This window comes from Bombina bombina, chromosome 3, assembly GCF_027579735.1.
Source record: "Bombina bombina isolate aBomBom1 chromosome 3, aBomBom1.pri, whole genome shotgun sequence".
Taxonomy (NCBI): Eukaryota; Metazoa; Chordata; class Amphibia; order Anura; family Bombinatoridae; genus Bombina; species Bombina bombina.
In genome coordinates this window covers 322,487,196-322,507,434 of record NC_069501.1, presented here as the reverse complement: position 1 = coordinate 322,507,434, position 20,239 = coordinate 322,487,196, and the positions used below count along the sequence as shown (strand labels likewise).

General features: G+C 40.7%; 1 protein-coding gene across 2 annotated transcripts in view; it reads left to right on the top strand.

The window, feature by feature from the left end:
* The window catches only part of ASMTL (acetylserotonin O-methyltransferase like), a 365,075-nt gene that overhangs the window by 191,213 nt on the left and 153,623 nt on the right, over positions 1-20,239 (top strand). For both annotated transcript variants that reach the window (XM_053706428.1, XM_053706427.1), the window contains exon 8: positions 13,835-14,243. In XM_053706428.1, coding sequence (XP_053562403.1) covers positions 13,835-14,243 — 409 coding nt within the window. The remainder of the gene's footprint in view (positions 1-13,834; positions 14,244-20,239) is intronic.

The following is a 20,239-nucleotide window of genomic DNA, read 5'->3' as shown; positions in this document are numbered from 1 at the left end:
CCTTCGTCCTCAGGAGCAGTTTCAGTTTGGAAACCATCTCCAGTCTGGAATAAATCCAAGCCTGCTAGAAAGGCAAAGCCTGCTTCTAAGTTCACATGAAGGTACGGCCCTCATTCCAGTTCAGCTGGTAGGGGGCAGGTTACGTTTTTTCAAAGAAATTTGGATCAATTCTGTTCACAATCTTTGGATTCAGAACATTGTTTCAGAAGGGTACAGAATTGGTTTCAAGATGAGTCCTCCTGCAAAGAGATTTTTTCTTTCCCATGTCCCAGTAAATCCAGTGAAAGCTCAAGCATTTCTGAATTGTGTTTCAGATCTAGAGTTGGCTGGAGTAATTATGCCAGTTCCAGTTCCGGAACAGGGGATGGGGTTTTATTCAAATCTCTTCATTGTACCAAAGAAGGAGAATTCCTTCAGACCAGTTCTGGATCTAAAATTATTGAATCGTTATGTAAGGATACCAACGTTCAAGATGGTAACTGTAAGGACTATATTGCCTTTTGTTCAGCAAGGGAATTATATGTCCACAATAGATTTACAGGATGCATATCTGCATATTCCAATTCATCCAGATCATTATCAGTTCCTGAGATTCTCTTTTCTAGACAAGCATTACCAATTTGTGGCTCTACCGTTTGGCCTTGCTACAGCTCCAAGAATTTTCACAAAGATTCTCGGTGCCCTTCTGTCTGTAATCAGAGAACAGGGTATTGTGGTATTTCCTTATTTGGACGATATCTTGGTACTTGCTCCGTCTTTACATTTAGCAGAGTCTCATACGAATCGACTTGTGTTGTTTCTTCAAGATCATGGTTGGAGGATCAATTTACCAAAAAGTTCTTTGATTCCTCAAACAAGGGTAACCTTTCTGGGTTTCCAGATAGATTCAGTGTCCATGACTTTGTTTTTAACAGACAAGAGACGTCTAAAATTGATTACAGCCTGTCGAAACCTTCAGTCTCAATCATTCCCTTCGGTAGCCTTATGCATGGAAATTCTAGGTCTTATGACTGCTGCATCGGACGCGATCCCCTTTGCTCGTTTTCACATGCGACCTCTTCAGCTCTGTATGCTGAACCAATGGTGCAGGGATTACACGAAGATATATCAATTAATATCTTTAAAACCGATTGTTCGGCACTCTCTAACGTGGTGGACAGATCACCATCGTTTAATTCAGGGGGCTTCTTTTGTTCTTCCGACCTGGACTGTAATTTCAACAGATGCAAGTCTCACAGGTTGGGGAGCTGTGTGGGGATCTCTGACGGCACAAGGAGTTTGGGAATCTCAGGAGGTGAGATTACCGATCAATATCTTGGAACTCCGTGTAGTTTTCAGAGCTCTTCAGTTTTGGCCTCTTCTGAAGAGAGAATCGTTCATTTGTTTTCAGACAGACAATGTCACAACTGTGGCATACATCAATCATCAAGGAGGGACTCACAGTCCTCTGGCTATGAAAGAAGTATCTCGAATTTTGGTTTGGGCGGAATCCAGCTCCTGTCTAATCTCTGCGGTTCATATCCCAGGTGTAGACAATTGGGAAGCGGATTATCTCAGTCGCCAAACGTTGCATCCGGGCGAATGGTCTCTTCACCCAGAGGTATTTCTTCAGATTGTTCAATTGTGGGGGCTTCCAGAGATAGATCTGATGGCCTCTCATCTAAACAAGAAACTTCCCAGGTATCTGTCCAGATCCCGGGATCCTCAGGCGGAGGCAGTGGATGCATTATCACTTCCTTGGAAGTATCATCCTGCCTATATCTTTCCGCCTCTAGTTCTTCTTCCAAGAGTAATCTCCAAGATTCTGAGGGAATGCTCGTTTGTTCTGCTAATAGCTCCGGCATGGCCTCACAGGTTTTGGTATGCGGATCTTGTCCGGATGGCATCTTGCCAGCCATGGACTCTTCCGTTAAGACCAGACCTTCTGTCACAAGGTCCTTTTTTCCATCCGGATCTGAAATCCTTAAATTTAAAGGTATGGAGATTGAACGCTTGATTCTTGGTCATAGAGGTTTCTCTGACTCCGTGATTAATACTATGTTACAGGCTCGTAAATCTGTATCTCGAGAGATATATTATAGAGTCTGGAAGACTTATATTTCTTGGTGTCTTTCTCATCATTTTTCTTGGCATTCTTTTAGAATACCGAGAATTTTACAGTTTCTTCAGGATGGTTTAGATAAGGGTTTGTCCGCAAGTTCTTTGAAAGGACAAATCTCCGCTCTTTCTGTTCTTTTTCACAGAAAGATTGCTATTCTTCCTGATATTCATTGTTTTGTACAAGCTTTGGTTCGTATAAAACCTGTCATTAAGTCAATTTCTCCTCCTTGGAGTTTGAATTTGGTTCTGGGAGCTCTTCAAGCTCCTCCGTTTGAACCTATGCATTCATTGGACATTAAATTACTTTCTTGGAAAGTTTTGTTCCTTTTGGCCATCTCTTCTGCTAGAAGAGTTTCTGAATTATCTGCTCTTTCGTGTGAGTCTCCTTTTCTGATTTTTCATCAGGATAAGGCGGTGTTGCGAACTTCTTTTGAATTTTTACCTAAAGTTGTGAATTCCAACAACATTAGTAGAGAAATTGTGGTTCCTTCATTATGTCCTAATCCTAAGAATTCTAAGGAGAAATCATTGCATTCTTTGGATGTTGTTAGAGCTTTGAAATATTATGTTGAAGCTACGAAATCTTTCCGTAAGACTTCTAGTCTATTTGTTATCTTTTCCGGTTCTAGGAAAGGCCAGAAAGCTTCTGCCATTTCTTTGGCATCTTGGTTGAAATCTTTAATTCATCTTGCCTATGTTGAGTCGGGTAAAATTCCGCCTCAAAGAATTACAGCTCATTCTACTAGGTCAGTATCTACTTCCTGGGCGTTTAGGAATGAAGCTTCGGTTGACCAGATCTGCAAAGCAGCAACTTGGTCCTCTTTGCATACTTTTACTAAATTCTACCATTTTGATGTATTTTCTTCTTCTGAAGCAGTTTTTGGTAGAAAAGTTCTTCAGGCAGCGGTTTCAGTTTGAATCTTCTGCTTATGTTTTTTGTTAAACTTTATTTTGGGTGTGGATTATTTTCAGCAGGAATTGGCTGTCTTTATTTTATCCCTCCCTCTCTAGTGACTCTTGTGTGGAAAGATCCACATCTTGGGTAGTCATTATCCCATACGTCACTAGCTCATGGACTCTTGTTAATTACATGAAAGAAAACATAATTTATGTAAGAACTTACCTGATAAATTCATTTCTTTCATATTAACAAGAGTCCATGAGGCCCACCCTTTTTTGTGGTGGTTATGATTTTTTTGTATAAAGCACAATTATTCCAATTCCTTATTTTATATGCTTCGCACTTTTTTTCTTATCACCCCACTTCTTGGCTATTCGTTAAACTGATTTGTGGGTGTGGTGAGGGGTGTATTTATAGGCATTTTAAGGTTTGGGAAACTTTGCCCCTCCTGGTAGGAATGTATATCCCATACGTCACTAGCTCATGGACTCTTGTTAATATGAAAGAAATGAATTTATCAGGTAAGTTCTTACATAAATTATGTTTTATTGTGTAAATTGGTTATAGTTTGTCCCCCTGCACAACTTTGTGGCTCCTGTTTATCTGCAGTTCTATAGAGCTATTCCTAAGAACCAGACTCATTTTCTTTCGCCCCCGGTATATATTATTTAGGAGGTGAAACAGAGTTTGCACCACAATTTGGAACTCAGTTGCAATTAGTAGTTACTGAGGCTATTGTGGTGCTCAAACATATTTCTTCGAGTTCCTCCTCCAAGGGCAGTTCTAACGTTAGCCCAGAAGTTAGCAGGCAATCTCAGGAATCTGATTTAGGAAAATCTTCTTCAGACTCAGAGGAAGAAGTTTCCTCTGGCACTTCCTCGATGGGGTCAGACAAGGAGCCTGAAGAGGTTAATTTTCAGTTTAAGATGGATCGTTTAAGATCCCTGCTTAAAGAGGTTTTAAGAATCCTGGAGGTTCAAGATAAACCAGTGGAAGTCAAGCCTGTGCAGAAGCTTGATATTATTTTCAGACCCAAATAAAACACTCCTGAATTCTTTCATGTCCCATATTTGGTGTTTGAGATCATTTCAAAGGAGTGGGATAAGCCTGGGATAAGTATCTTTTATTTGCTTCCTATCAGAAAATGTAACAGCGGTGTCATACATAACTCATCAGGGAGGTACTCGCAGTCACCTTGCTATACAAGAGGTATTTCACGTTTTGTCTTGGGCAGTACAGCACCTATGTTGTACTGCTATTCACATCCTGTTGGTGGACAACTGGGAGGCGGACTATCTGAGCCTCCAGACTCTCCATCCTCGCTATTATTCCAGGGTGAGGGACCCTCAAGTGAAGTTCAGTCGCATTAACAGCCCTGTGACATTACCATCTGGTATACCTGTTTCCTCCAATTGTGCTTCTGCCCAGAGTGGTGACTAGTCTCAAGCAGGAGGGTGTCTCTACAATTCTGATAGCTCTGAAATGGCCTCATCGGACTTGGTATGGAGATCTGGTCAGGATGTCTAGTGCTCCGCCTTTGTGTCTTCCTCTTTGTTTGGATCTGCTTGTGAAAGGTCCGTCGTTCTGTCATAATCTTCAATCTCTCAACTATTTGGAGATTGAAGACTTAATTTTATCTCAGAGAGGTTATTCTGAGTCTTTAATTGATACTTTGGTTCAGACTCATAAACCTGTGACTAGACGGATCTATCACAAGGTCTGGAAGATATATCTTTCCTGGTGTAAACATGGCTTCTAGTGGCATTCTGTCAGGATTCCACTGATTTTACAATTCCTTTAGGAGGGTTTAGACCAGGGTCTGTCTGCTAGTTCCATCAAGGATCAAATTCCTGCACTTTCGGTCCTATTACATAGGAAGCTGGATACTGGGTATTCAATCTTGTTAGGATTCAGCAAAAGAAAAAAAAACATTCAAGAATACACTTATAGCACTCAAGGCAGACAAATGAATAGATCTTAGCTTGTATATAGGCACGAACTGGGCCAAGGGGTAATTCCCTAAATATATATTAAAACATAACTTTTTTTTAAAACGTAAAAAATATAAAATACTGGGATGTACAGTTAAAATAAACAGCTAGTGAGGACTGTGAGTAATCAATTCTGTACCATGTACCTAATTAGCAAATACAAGTCTTGTTCAAGACCAAGGTGATTATGTGACTGTGTCAGTGTGATTGGTGTAAACAGTAATTGAATACAGCGCAGAAAGGGAAGTACCAGCTCAATTACTGGAGCTGCAGATACCTCTGCCACAAATTCTTAAGCTGGAAGAGACATGCATTTGCTAATCAGGTACATGGTACATAATTGATTACTCACAGTCCTCTCTAGCTGTTTATTTTAACTGTACATCCCAGTATTTTATATTTTTTGCATTTTTAATAAGTTATGTTTTAACTTATATTTAGCGAATTATCCCTTGGCTCAGTTTGTGCCTATATACAAGCTAAGACTTATTCATTTGTCTGCCTTGAGTGCTATAAATGTATTCTTGAATGGTTTTCTTTTCCACTCTTTTGCTGAATAAGTTTACTTAATACACAGCACCACCTCCCCAATGATCTAATAAGCCGATAGGCTATTACCCCATATAGAGTGCAGTCATTTTTATAATAAGATAGTGCCATTGGATCCTCCTCTTTCTTGTTAGGATTCGTCTGGTTGTTAAGCCCATTGTGCCTCCCTAGAATCTAAATTTGGTTCTCAGAGTCTTACAATCTCCTCCATTTGAACTATTGTTTGTATATTAAGATTTTATCTTGGAAGGTCTTATTTCTATATGCTATCTCTTGGTTAAGAAGAGTTTCTAAATTGTCTTCTCTTTTTTTCTGATCCACAATGTTTGACTTTTCTTCAAGATAAGGCAGTGTTTAATATGGTGTCTGGATTTCTACCGAAGGTAGGTTCCGTGGAAAACATAAATAGTGAAATTATTGTTCCTTCTCTCTGTCCTAATCCAAAGTCTTCCAAGGAGAGACTTTTACAAAATGTGGATGTTTTCAGGGCCTTGAGATTTTACTTATAATCTACTAAGGAATTTTGTCAGTCAACTAGTTGTTTGTTCTCTATTCAGGTACACAGAGGGGTCAGAAGGCAACTTCCTTTACCTTATCCTTTTGGTTGAGAAGTTTGATTCATATTGCCTAGCAGAGTTATTGCTGTTTCAACTTCCTGGCCTTTAAAGAATTGGTCATCGTTGTATACTTTCACCAAAGTTTATAATTTTGACGTTTTTGCCCCGGCTGAGGCGGCCTTACGCAGGAAGGTTCTTCAGGCAGTGGTTTAGTGAGGGACTGCCTTTTCCTTTCTAATCCCACCCATATTTTTGTGGACTCCTACCATTGGAAAAAAAACATAATTTTATTCTTACCTGATAAATTAATTTCTTTCTTGATATTCAGAGTCTACGAGCCCGCCCATATCATTTTTTTCTAGTGGTGGCAGGCTTATTTTGTATATCTGTACCCTAATTTATTTCTTACTACTTCCTATTCTTGACTATGTTAAATACTAGTAGGGAAGGGGAAGTAGGGAGGATGTTGAAATCTCTGGTGTAGGGTGTCTTTGCCTCCTCCTGGTGGCCAGGTGATGTAATTCCCAAAAGTAAAGATTGTGGACCCTCACTACCAAGAAAGAAATTAATTTATAAGGTAAGAATAAATTATGTTTTTGTTAATATTTTGTAAATTGTCCAGCTCTTCAATTAAGTTATTGTGTTTGATATAATTTATACCTTAAACTTAAAGGAATATAAAACCACACATTTTTTTCTATCATGATTCAGATAGAGCATTCTCTTTTAAACAACTTTCTAATTTACTTCTATAATCATTTTTTCTTCGTTGTCTTGGTATCTTCTGTTGAAAGGAAGGGATGTATCATTAGAAGCTGGCCCATTTCTGGACCTTTAAATAAACAGCAGATGATTTTTCCTTTTTCCCAGTCTATTGACACATTAACCCTTTTTACCTTTTAATAACAGAATTGTAGTTAAATAATCCCAGTTTTACATTAAGGAAACAGTCTTATTTCATACTCTGAACATCCATTCTGTATAAAGGAAACACATTTTGCTTTTGTGTATAAGATTGTGGTGGTTCCCACTCTCTAGAGAGGCTAAAAGCCAATTATGTAACCTAAGTTTTGAAAATGCTGCTAATTGCCTAGGTTGTCACGGATTTGCAGCATTTACAGGTTATAGAATTTGCTTTTGTAAAGGTATAATGGAATTACCTTTACAGTATACAAAATTCTACTTTGCAGGAGATAGTTTGAGAGCGCAGGCCAGGAACAGGTTGATGTCATGACTAAGCAGTTGTGAGTAGGAGATAACATAAAAATTATACATGAACCAAGCAGCAATGTACAGAGGAAATCCAGTAGAATAGTCAAACACACTGTTCTGGAAATTGATAACCATGTAGTCTGCAAGGCTAAGGCAAGGGGTCAGGCATAAAACTTATTGCAGAAATGAGTGCAAGGTCACACCACAAGGGGGAGTCAGAGATAAAGAACACCAAGATCATCACAGAAGAATAACCAAGCTCCAAGTGCAAATTTCAAAAACCTTTTATAGCTTCCTGCTCATCTTGGAGCCCTTTCTGTAACAGATTTTTTTCCAATATATGAACAATAAACTGTACCATTCACAGCATTGGCTTTAATATCCGCTCCATCTTGAGTGTAAATCAGATCCTGAGTAGCACTGTAACCCACGCTTTGGCTGTAGTCTCTCCTGAAACCAGCTCCATCTTTAACACTCATTAAAACTTGCTGTAAAGCAGGTGGCATTACAATGATTTTACAGCAAGTTTTTATGTTATTTTACAAATTAAATATACGCTTGATGTCCTTTTAACAATGCTACATTTCTCCAACATAGGTGTGTCCGGTCCACGGCGTCATCCTTACTTGTGGGATATTCTCTTCCCCAACAGGAAATGGCAAAGAGCCCAGCAAAGCTGGTCACATGATCCCTCCTAGGCTCCGCCTACCCCAGTCATTCTCTTTGCCGTTGCACAGGCAACATCTCCACGGAGATGGCTAAGAGTTTTTTGGTGTTTAAATGTAGTTTTTATTCTTCAATCAAGAGTTTGTTATTTTAAAATAGTGCTGGTATGTACTATTTACTCTGAAACAGAAAAGAGATGAAGATTTCTGTTTGTAAGAGGAAAATGATTTTAGCAACCGTTACTAAAATCGATGGCTGTTTCCACACAGGACTGTTGAGATGAATTAACTTCAGTTGGGGGAAACAGTGGGCAGACTTTTGCTGCTTGAGGTATGACACATTTCTAACAAGACTTGGTAATGCTGGAAGCTGTCATTTTCCCTATGGGAACCGGTAAGCCATTTTCTTAGTTTAGTATAAGAATAAAGGGCTTCACAAGGGCTTTAAAGACTGGTAGACATTTTTCTGGGCTAAAACGATTACTTTATAATTATTTTTAGTGGATTATAACTATAAATAGTTCTTTTAATCTTGGGGATGTATTAAAAAAACGGCAGGCACTGTATTGGACACCTTTTTCACTGGGGGCCTTTTCTAGTCATAGGCAGAGCCTCATTTTCGCGCCACTAATGCGCAGTTGTTTTTGGAAAGCAAGGCATGCAGATGCATGTGTGAGGAGCTAAGAACCACTGAAAAAGCTTATTGAAGGCGTCATTTGGTATTGTATTCCCCTCTGGGCTTGGTTGGGTCTCAGCAAAGCAGATACCAGGGACTGTATAGGGGTTAAATGTAAAAACGGCTCCGGTTCCGTTATTTTAAGAGTTAAAGCTTTCAAATTTGGTGTGCAATACTTTTTAAGGCTTTAAGACACTGTGGTGAAATTTTGGTGAATTTTGAACAATTCCTTCATACTTTTTCACATATTAAGTAATAAAGTGTGTTCAGTTTAAAATTTAAAGTGACAGTAACGGTTTTATTTTAAAACGTTTTTTTGTGCTTTGTTATCAAGTTTATGCCTGTTAACATGTCTGAACCATCAGATAGACGATGTTCTGTATGTTTGGAAGCCAAGGTTCCTCCCCATTTAAATATATGTGATGAATGTGGCATAGTGTCCAAACAAAGTAGGGACAATGATGCCACTGATAATGATGTTGCCCAAAATGATTCCTCAAGCGAGGGGAGTAAGCATGGTACTGCATCATCCCCTTCTGTGTCTACACCAGTCTTGCCCACACAAGAGGCCCCTAGTACATCTAGTGCGCCAATCCTTCTTACTATGCAACAATTAACGGCTGTAATGGATAATTCTATTAAAAACATTTTGTCCAAAATGCCCACTTATCAGAGAAAGCGCGATTGCTCTGTTTTAGATACTGAAGAGCATGAGGACGCTGATGATAATGGTTCTGACATACCCTCACACCAATCTGAAGGGGCCAGGAGGGAGGTTTTGTCTGAGGGAGAAATTTCAGATTCAGGAAAAATTTCTCAACAAGCTGAACCTGATGTTATTACTTTTAAATTTAAATTAGAACATCTGCTTAAGGAGGTGTTATCTACTCTGGATGATTGTGACAATTTGGTCATTCCAGAGAAATTATGTAAGATGGACAAGTTCCTAGAGGTCCCGGTGCCCCCCGATGCTTTTCCTATACCCAAGCGGGTGGCGGACATTGTAAATAAGGAATGGGAAAGGCCCGGCATACCTTTTGTTCCTCCCCCTATATTTAAAAAATTATTTCCTATGGTCGACCCCAGAAAGGACTTATGGCAGACAGTCCCCAAGGTCGAGGGGGCGGTTTCTACTCTAAACAAACGCACTACTATCCCTATAGAAGATAGTTGTGCTTTCAAAGATCCTATGGATAAAAAATTAGAGGGTTTGCTTAAAAAGATGTTTGTTCAGCAAGGTTACCTTCTACAACCAATTTCATGCATTGTTCCTGTCACTACAGCAGCGTGTTTCTGGTTCGAAGAACTAGAAAAGTCGCTCAATAAAGACTCTTCGTATGAGGAGGTTATGGACAGAGTTCAAGCACTTAAATTGGCTAACTCTTTTATCTTAGACGCCACTTTGCAATTAGCTAGATTAGCGGCGAAAAATTCAGGTTTTGCTATTGTGGCGCGCAGAGCGCTTTGGCTAAAGTCTTGGTCAGCGGATGTGTCCTCCAAGAACAAATTGCTTAACATCCCTTTCAAAGGTAAAACGCTGTTTGGCCCTGACTTGAAAGAGATTATTTCAGACATCACTGGGGGAAAGGGCCACGCCCTTCCTCAGGATAGGTCTTTTAAGGCTAAAAATAAGCCAAATTTTCGTCCCTTTCGCAGAAACGGACCAGCCTCAAATTCTACACCCTCTAAGCAAGAGGGTAATAGTTCTCAAACCAAACCAGCCTGGAGACCGATGCAAGGCTGGAACAAGGGTAAGCAGGCCAAGAAACCTGCCACTGCTACTAAAACAGCATGAAGTGTTGGCCCCCGATCTGGTGGGGGGCAGACTCTCTCTCTTTGCTCAGGCTTGGGCAAGAGATGTTCAGGATCCTTGGGCGCTAGAAATAGTTTCTCAAGGTTATCTCCTGGAATTCAAGGAACTACCCCCAAGGGGGAGGTTCCACAGGTCTCAATTGTCTTCAAACCAAATAAAAAGACAGGCATTCTTACATTGTGTAGAAGACCTGTTAAGAATGGGAGTGATTCATCCTGTTCCATTAGGAGAACAAGGGATGGGGTTTTACTCCAATCTGTTCATAGTTCCCAAAAAAGAAGGAACATTCAGACCAATTTTAGATCTCAAGATTCTAAACAAATTTCTCAGGGTTCCATCGTTCAAGATGGAAACCATTCGAACAATTCTTCCTACCATCCAGGAAGGTCAATTCATGACCACGGTGGATTTAAAGGATGCGTATCTACATATTCCTATCCACAAGGAACATCATCGGTTCCTAAGGTTCGCCTTTCTGGACAAGCATTACCAGTTTGTGGCACTTCCATTCGGATTAGCCACTGCTCCAAGGATTTTCACAAAGGTACTAGGGTCCCTTCTAGCGGTGCTAAGACCAAGGGGCATTGCAGTAGTACCTTACTTGGACGACATACTGATTCAAGCGTTGTCTCTGTCAAAAGCAAAGGCTCATACGGACATTGTCCTAGCCTTTCTCAGATCTCACGGGTGGAAAGTGAACATAGAAAAAAGTTCTCTGTCCCCGTCAACAAGAGTTCCCTTCTTGGGAACAATAATAGACTCCTTAGAAATGAAGATTTTTCTGACAGAGGCCAGAAAATCAAAACTTCTAAGCTCTTGTCAAGTACTTCATTCTGTTCTTCTTCCTTCCATAGCACAGTGCATGGAAGTAATAGGTTTGATGGTTGCGGCAATGGACATAGTTCCTTTTGCACGAATTCATCTAAGACCATTACAACTGTGCATGCTCAGACAGTGGAATGGGGATTATACTGACTTGTCTCCGACGATCCAAGTAGATCAAAGAACCAGAGATTCACTCCGTTGGTGGCTGAACCTGGACGACCTGTCACAGGGAATGAGCTTCCGCAGACCAGAGTGGGTCATTGTCACGACCGACGCCAGTCTGGTGGGCTGGGGCGCGGTCTGGGAACCCCTGAAAGCTCAGGGTCTATGGTCTCGGGAAGAATCTCTTCTCCCGATAAACATTCTGGAACTGCGAGCGATATTCAATGCTCTCAAAGCTTGGCCTCAACTAGCAAAGGCCAAATTCATAAGGTTTCAATCAGACAACATGACGACTGTTGCATATATCAACCATCAGGGGGGAACAAGGAGTTCCCTGGCGATGGAGGAAGTGACCAAAATAATTCAATGGGCGGAGAATCACTCCTGCCACTTGTCTGCAATCCACATCCCAGGAGTGGAAAATTGGGAAGCGGATTTTCTGAGTCGTCAGACTTTCCATCCGGGGGAGTGGGAACTCCATCAGGAAATCTTTGCCCAAATAACTCAATTATGGGGCATTCCAGACATGGACCTGATGGCGTCTCGTCAGAACTTCAAGGTTCCTTGCTACGGGTCCAGATCCAGGGATCCCAGGGCGACTCTAGTAGATGCACTGATAGCGCCTTGGACCTTCAACCTAGCTTATGTATTCCCACCGTTCCCTCTCATTCCCAGGCTGGTAGCCAGGATCAATCAGGAGAGGGCTTCGGTGATCTTGATAGCTCCTGCGTGGCCACGCAGAACTTGGTATGCAGACCTGGTGAAAATGTCATCGGCTCCACCATGGAAGCTACCTTTGAGACAGGACCTTCTTGTTCAAGGTCCATTCGAACATCCGAATCTGGCTTCACTCCAACTGACTGCTTGGAGATTGAACGCTTGATTTTATCAAAGCGTGGGTTTTCAGATTCTGTCATTGATACTCTTGTTCAGGCTAGAAAGCCTGTAACTTGGAAAATTTACCATAAAATATGGAGAAAATATATTTGTTGGTGTGAATCTAAAGGATTCCCATGGAACAAGATAAAAATTCCTAAGATTCTATCCTTTCTACAGGAGGGTTTGGAGAAAGGATTATCTGCAAGTTCTTTGAAGGGACAGATTTCTGCTTTATCTGTTTTACTTCACAAAAAACTGGCGGCTGTGCCAGATGTTCAAGCTTTTGTTCAGGCTCTGGTTAGAATCAAGCCTGTTTACAAACCTTTGACTCCTCCTTGGAGTCTCAATTTAGTTCTTTCAGTTCTTCAAGGGGTTCCGTTTGAACCCTTACATTCCGTAGATATTAAGTTACTATCTTGGAAAGTTTTGTTTTTGGTTGCAATTTCTTCTGCTAGAAGAGTTTCAGAGTTATCTGCTCTGCAGTGTTCTCCTCCTTATCTGGTGTTCCATGCAGATAAGGTGGTTTTGCGTACTAAACCTGGTTTTCTTCCGAAAGTTGTTTCTAACAAAAACATTAACCAGGAGATAGTTGTGCCTTCTTTGTGTCCGAATCCAGTTTCAAAGAAGGAACGTTTGTTACACAATTTGGATGTAGTTCGTGCTCTAAAATTCTATTTAGAGGCTACAAAGGATTTCAGACAAACATCTTCTTTGTTTGTTGTTTATTCTGGTAAAAGGAGAGGTCAAAAAGCAACTTCTACCTCTCTCTCTTTTTGGCTTAAAAGCATCATCCGATTGGCTTATGAGACTGCCGGACGGCAGCCTCCTGAAAGAATCACAGCTCACTCCACTAGGGCTGTGGCTTCCACATGGGCCTTCAAGAACGAGGCTTCTGTTGATCAGATATGTAAGGCAGCGACTTGGTCTTCACTGCACACTTTTACCAAATTTTACAAATTTGATACTTTTGCTTCTTCTGAGGCTATTTTTGGGAGAAAGGTTTTGCAAGCCGTGGTGCCTTCCATCTAGGTGACCTGATTTGCTCCCTCCCATCATCCGTGTCCTAAAGCTTTGGTATTGGTTCCCACAAGTAAGGATGACGCCGTGGACCGGACACACCTATGTTGGAGAAAACAGAATTTATGCTTACCTGATAAATTACTTTCTCCAACGGTGTGTCCGGTCCACGGCCCGCCCTGGTTTTTTTAATCAGGTCTGATGAATTATTTTCTCTAACTACAGTCACCACGGTATCATATGATTTCTCCTATGCATATTCCTCCTTTACGTCGGTCGAATGACTGGGGTAGGCGGAGCCTAGGAGGGATCATGTGACCAGCTTTGCTGGGCTCTTTGCCATTTCCTGTTGGGGAAGAGAATATCCCACAAGTAAGGATGACGCCGTGGACCGGACACACCGTTGGAGAAAGTAATTTATCAGGTAAGCATAAATTCTGTTTTTATCAGTGAATTTCATGCAATTTTATATTCTTTGTTTTTCTAGGGATAAGGCAGGTGGATATGGCATTCAGTCCCTTGGCGGAATGTTAGTTGAACGTGTACATGGAGATTTCCTAAATGTTGTAGGCTTTCCATTGAATCACTTCTGCAAAAAACTGGCAGAGATCTACTACCCACCATCACAACACACCATTACCCGGGTGAAGCATGATTCCATTCCTTACGTTGAAAGTTTTGAGAATCTGAGTGATGAGGAAAAACAATGTCCTTCAAAAAGTAAGATAATCGAGAAGAAAGTATATAAGAAGAAAGATTCATCTAGTACCAGTATAACAGGATCATCTCCGCCTGATCCTACAGTGCTTCAAAATGGACTATCAGAGAAATCTATCAAGGGTGTTCAGCCTCCTTCCAAAATTCTTCAACTTCTGGATGGCTTTAAAGCATCTAAGGTACATTAATTTTGCAACGTTAAACTAAACAAGGGTTTTGGAACTGGAGTATCATAACCTTCCACAGAGGTTGTCTCACAAAATTAGAGCTTATTTTGGGGGGTGGGGGGAGTGACAAGGAGCATTTTAAAGACCAACTTTTTACTTTTTGCGTCATAGGCAAATTATAAAACAAATGAGAAGTTTCACACGAATATTAGCAATCGGCTAAAGCAGTAACCACTGATCTTCTGTATTTATATTGCCTTTGTGTTTAAAACCAAACCAACCTGTGTGATTATATCTTATCCTCTAGTAGCTCTAATATATATATATATATATATATATATATATATATATATATATATATATATATATATATATATATATATATATATATATATATTATATACTGTAATATTGTGTGTGTGTGTGTGTATGTATGTGTATATATATATATATATATATATATATATATATATATAATATACTGTAATATTGTGTGTGTATGTATGTGTATATATATATATATATATATATATATATATATATATTCTTGGTAATGTATGTGGGTGAAGTTAAATAATTTAGAGGTTTAATCTACTGTTTAATAATCATCAACAGGTTATAAACAGCCCTCTTCCAGGTAAACATGATGGCAATCAGCCATTTTCATTATTTCTCAGTAATACTATTTACATTATTGCCTTAAAGGGACATTCCAGTCAAAATATAAAAACACATAAATGTATTGAATTTTTTTTAACAGAAACATATTTTCAATATACATGTATTGGCAAAAATGCTTCTGTTAAGAGTTTTCACTGTTTTAGTGTTAACATTTTTCTCTGCAGGTGCATGTGAAGCATAGCTAGATAATTTCACTGAACCCACTTTTTAAATAATGCAGCTGCTTAGATAATTAGTGGGGCTTGTATCATTTCAGCAATTAACAAATTGAGTCATTACCATATGGTACAAGCACCTTAGGCTCTCTGAACAAGTGTTTACAATGCTGGTGCACGGTGCATACTTAAGTACACTTTTGAAACAGCTATAGATTTTATTAGAAGCCTATTTGCTAATGCGTGTATATTACAAAATTGCTTCTGTTCAATACCTAAATGCGTTCATGTGGATTTCTATTTTGGCTGGAATATCCCTTTAATGAAAAATGCCTCCATACGTATTATATACTTTATATGCCCGGTTCTCCAAAGATTCAAATAGTAATGACACATTTACAAGGACAATATCCCACAGCTAAAGAAAACTTTATAAACCCAGGACAAAAAATTTCAAATTTTGATGCAGAGCCATACATTTTCTTCTTAAATGGAAAGAGTCCACAGCTGCATTGCTTTTGGGAAATAAAAACTTGGCCACCAGGAGGAGGCAAAGACACACCCCAGCCAAAGGCTTAAATCAGGGGTGTCCAAACTTTGCTCTCCAGAGGTTTTGGAACTACATTTCCCATGATGCTCAGCTAGATAAAATGCTGGCTGAGCATCATCGGAAAATGCTGGCTGAGCATCATCGGAAATGTAGTTCCAAAACCTCTGGAGAGCAAAGTTTGGACACCACTGGCTTAAATACTCCTCCCACTCCTTTCATCCCCCAGTCATTCTTTCCCTTTCGTCCCAGGAGGTTGGCAGAGAAGAGTCAGAATTTATTTTGTCTCTTATGGAGGGTAGTACTCTTCAACATGGGACAGGAGTTTTAAGTAATCCTATCAGTCTCTCAGTGAGGGCTTGGATGAAGGTTAGAGTCCGGAGATGCAGGGAGAGTCTTTCTGCAAAACCATGCCGACTCATGTCAACAGCTCCTCAAGCAATCAGCGTGGTCGATCTTTGCTCCACTGCCTACTTTCTTCTCTCAAGTCCATGGCGGAGGTGATGCTATTATCCGTCATACTTGAAGGGCTGTATTCCTGTTCCACAACGTAGATTCCGGTAAGATCATTTCATTTTACTTTCTTCGTGAATCTACTGTAATTCAGATGTTTTCCTGAGAGGCTAACAGCTTGCGGGTCTGTCTTAACATAAGGGTCTCAGTGAGTCTCCTTTAGTATCTTGGAATCAAGGGTTAATATCTCCTGAGGGGGGTTATTGAACAGGAGGAGTTTTAATCATGTTTGTTATGTGATTCAACCTGCTTATGTCTGGTGTTAACTGGGCTCATGGTTTGGAACACTGAGGCCTTTGGAAGTGACCCAACCTTATGGTTAGGCACGCTTTTATTTATTTTTTACTGTACGGTTCACCTTGTGGCCGGGCGTGATTACGTTTGTATTCCATTTCCGCATTCCTGACCGTGTGGCAAAGTAGACATTCTAGTCTGCAGAACATGCAGTGATCTGAGATGTCATCACAGAAAATGCATCATATCTGCAGAAAGAACAGGGCACATGCAGGAACTGTATGCACTTTAACTTTGCAGTGCTGCTCTACATTAGACTGTTCTCTTCAAACAGAGCTGTAATATGGCTGCACTGTGTAAGTGCATCCAGAGCAAAGTGCTGTTTGAAGTGAGCAGGCCATTGATTGTTGACTGGCTGTCGGATTTTTTCAAACCTGCCCCTTAGCCTTTCCCAGTCTGTAAAACATTTGTATTAGTAATGCACCTTTTTTATTACTACATTTCTATGCTCGACTAAGAGAAAAGGAAACAAGTTTATTTACAAATTATTTTTTTGTCTGCAGCTAATTTGCAATGCAGTTTTCAAATACTGCACTATATTATAACATTTTAAAAATTGCTTTATTCTCCAGTTAACCATCACATTGCAGTTGAACTGTGCTTTAGTGTAACTGCTTATTTTAAAATTGAATTTTATTTAAAAATTACCTGCAGAATTTTTTTTACTAAAACAATCTCATTGCAGAAAGTGAAAAAAAGGGGTGGTGAGTGCCCCAGCCATTGTGGGTGTCAGGTGCCATTTTGTTTTTACTTCTTTAGTCCATATTTGCATATCCTCTATCCAGTTATGGAGGATTCTGATGCTGAGACTGTTCAAATTTCAGATTCAGTTATGGAGGATTTCAGATTCTGCGTCCGTTGAATAATCCAGATTGGCCTTGTTGACACATGTCAACCATTATGTTCTGTATGCCATATGAGAGCGCCTTGTTCCTCGGACTCGGGGAATCAAGGAACAGCTGAGCCATCCGCCTCTGGGGGTCCCGTCCTCCGAGAGGTGAGTTCCCTACCGCTCCATACTTCTACACATGCGGGTAACCCAGATTATGATTATTCCTCCATGCATGGCGGCGTGTTCCCCCCTGAGGTTGCAGCACGTTTTCGCTTCCACATATTTTTGGTGATTATTCGTCTGCAGAGTCCAGACATTTGTTTGCGATTTTGCTCGTGCCCTTTTGCCCCGGGTCTCCCACCTTGGGGAGGGCCTCTACAGTTCCCTGCGGGTGTAACTGTCCCTGAGTGTTGTGCCTTTCATTACAGAATTGCGTGCCTTTGCGTATTACTCAGACATGTTTTTCAGTTATTAAATTACCCTATCCTTAACGGATACAAGAATTTTCAGTCTGCTAATTTGAATGGTGCACCTCATTAGCCATGTGGGGATGATGTAATCTCCTAATTGTTCATTTATTGAGATCTTTCCCAGTTTATGGACGATCAAGGCTCCGTTTGGCTGGTCCTGCGGATAGGTCATTTTTTTTCTTGGGCGTTAACCTTCGGGTTGCCTTATATTTTCTTTTTATCCGATGGAATGTTTTTTTTTATTTTGTTTGTTTTCTTCGGAAACCCTCTGGGATCGATACTCTTTGTTACTTCTTCTGAAGTTGTTTTGGACATGTTAGTCCTATGTTAAAAATGTCTGTTTTCCCTTCTTCCCCTCTGAGGGAGGATTTATGTTGGGTTCGGTTCTGTCTTGTGGCTGTTTAGACACATGGTGCTATTCTGCATGGCTGGTCCGGTCGAGGCACCGAGTGATCATGTTATCATTTGATTTGCATGCTTCAACTACACATTCAAGAGGCCTGTGGGTCTGTTAGGCTGGAAGGATTGTTTCAGTTCTTATAGCCTTCATCTGGATGACTGGGTTAGTGGAGTTTCCGCTGCACCACTCTCTCTTACATCTGGTATTATCGTACCCTAGAGTTTCCTCCCCCATGTAGTGGAGGATTGGAGGGCTTAGCGCCCTATTACCGCCGTTTTGAGTGGTTTGGCCTTCTTTTTTGAGTTTCTGGATTTGTCCTTTTTGGACTTGGTCCATCAACAGCTAGTAGTTTGAATAGCTGCCTAGCATGCGGAAGGTTTGCAGTTTGAAACCGGCTGCAGTTCATTGCACTGTGAAGGTGTGCTTGCATACTGCTTAAGGTAACCAGCTGCAGCTATCACACATTGGCAATGTCATGTCTAGCTGATTTATAAGTCCTCTTTGGTCTTCCCCGTTGTCTCTGGGTGGGTTAGGTCTCTTTTAGGGACTTGGATTTCCCTCCGGGAGATGGTTGATCCCTATGGGGAAATTGGGCTTGCTCTGGGTTCCTGGAGCTTTTCTTCCTGTATTCCTCTGTTTATGGAGGTGATGTGGAGACTAGCCCTGCTCGAGGGGTTTTGCCTCAAGGTTTTCCTTGCTTTGTTGTCCTGAAGCTGTTTTTGAAGTCTAGGGGCCCTAGGGTTGTTATACGACTTTTCTTGCCTTTGCTCCTTGGAGCCTAGGACTTTTGTAAGGGGTGGTTCCTTCGGTCGGGACTTACGAGTTCTCCGGATTTATCTGGATATTGCATTAATTTCCCTTGTGTCTGTTTTTTTTATCAGACGGGGTGTTGAGTTTGTCTGGTGTTGTAAGGTTTCTGCTCCGCCTTTTGCTACTGAGGGGGGGGGGATTCCCCGGTAGCTTCTGAGAGTGAAATCTCAGATTGGGACAGTCTTAATTCCTTCTGACGCTGTAGTAGTATCCTTCAGATTTAAGTTTGAACACCTTTGTGTATTGTTAAAGGAGGTTTTTGGCTACTTTGGACGACTCCGACCCGCCTGTCGCTGTCAACCCTAAAAAATCAAGTAAACTGAATAAATACTTTGTTTCTTCCTCTGCGGAAATATTTACTGTTCCAGATCGTGCAACAGAGATTATTGCACAGGAATGGGAAAAGCCAGGGATACCATTTTCACCATCTTCTGTCTTTAAAAAGATGTTTCCTGTTGCCGACTCCATTAAAGAGTCATGGCACATGGTGCCTAAAGTAGAAGGGACAATTTTTACTCTGGCTAAGAGAACTACTATTCCTATTGAGCATAACTGCTCTTTTAAGGATCCAATGGATAAAAAGCTGGAGGCTTATTTGAAGAAAATGTATGTTTATCAAGGTCTCCAATGGCAACTTGCAGTGTGTATTGCCACTGTATCCAGTGCGGCATCTTATTGGTACGGTGCCTTGTCTGATTCTCTTCAAGTAGAGACTCCCTTGGAGGAGATCCAAGACAGGATTACGGTGCTTAAGCTAGCCAATTCCTTTATTTCTGATGCTAACATTCAGGTTATTAATCTGGGAGCCAAGATATCTGATTTTGTTGTACTAGCCCGCAGGGCTTTGTGACTGAAGTATTGGTCAGCTGTTTCCTCTAAATCCAGGCTTCTAGCCATCCCTTACAAGGGTAAGACCTTGTTTGGACCTGGTCTAGCAGAAATAATTTCTGATATCACGGGTGGAAAATGGTCTTTTCTAACGCAAGGCAAGAAGAATAGACCTAAAGGACGTCAGAGTAATTTTCGTTCCTTTCGTAACTTTAAAGGAAAGTCTTTTTCTTCCAAGCAGGAGCAGTCCAAATCTTCTTGGAAACCTAATCAGTCTTGGCACAACGGGAAGCAGTTTAAGAAACCTGCATCTGAGTCTAAAAAAAGAGAGGTGTTCTTGAAATGTGTTCAGGATCTTTCCTCCCTGGGAGTGATTGTTCCAATTCCCATACTGGGCCAAGGTTTCTATTCAAATCTGTTTGTGGCTCCCAAGAAAGAGGGAACTTCTCTGCCTATTCTAGACCTGAAGCGTTTAAAC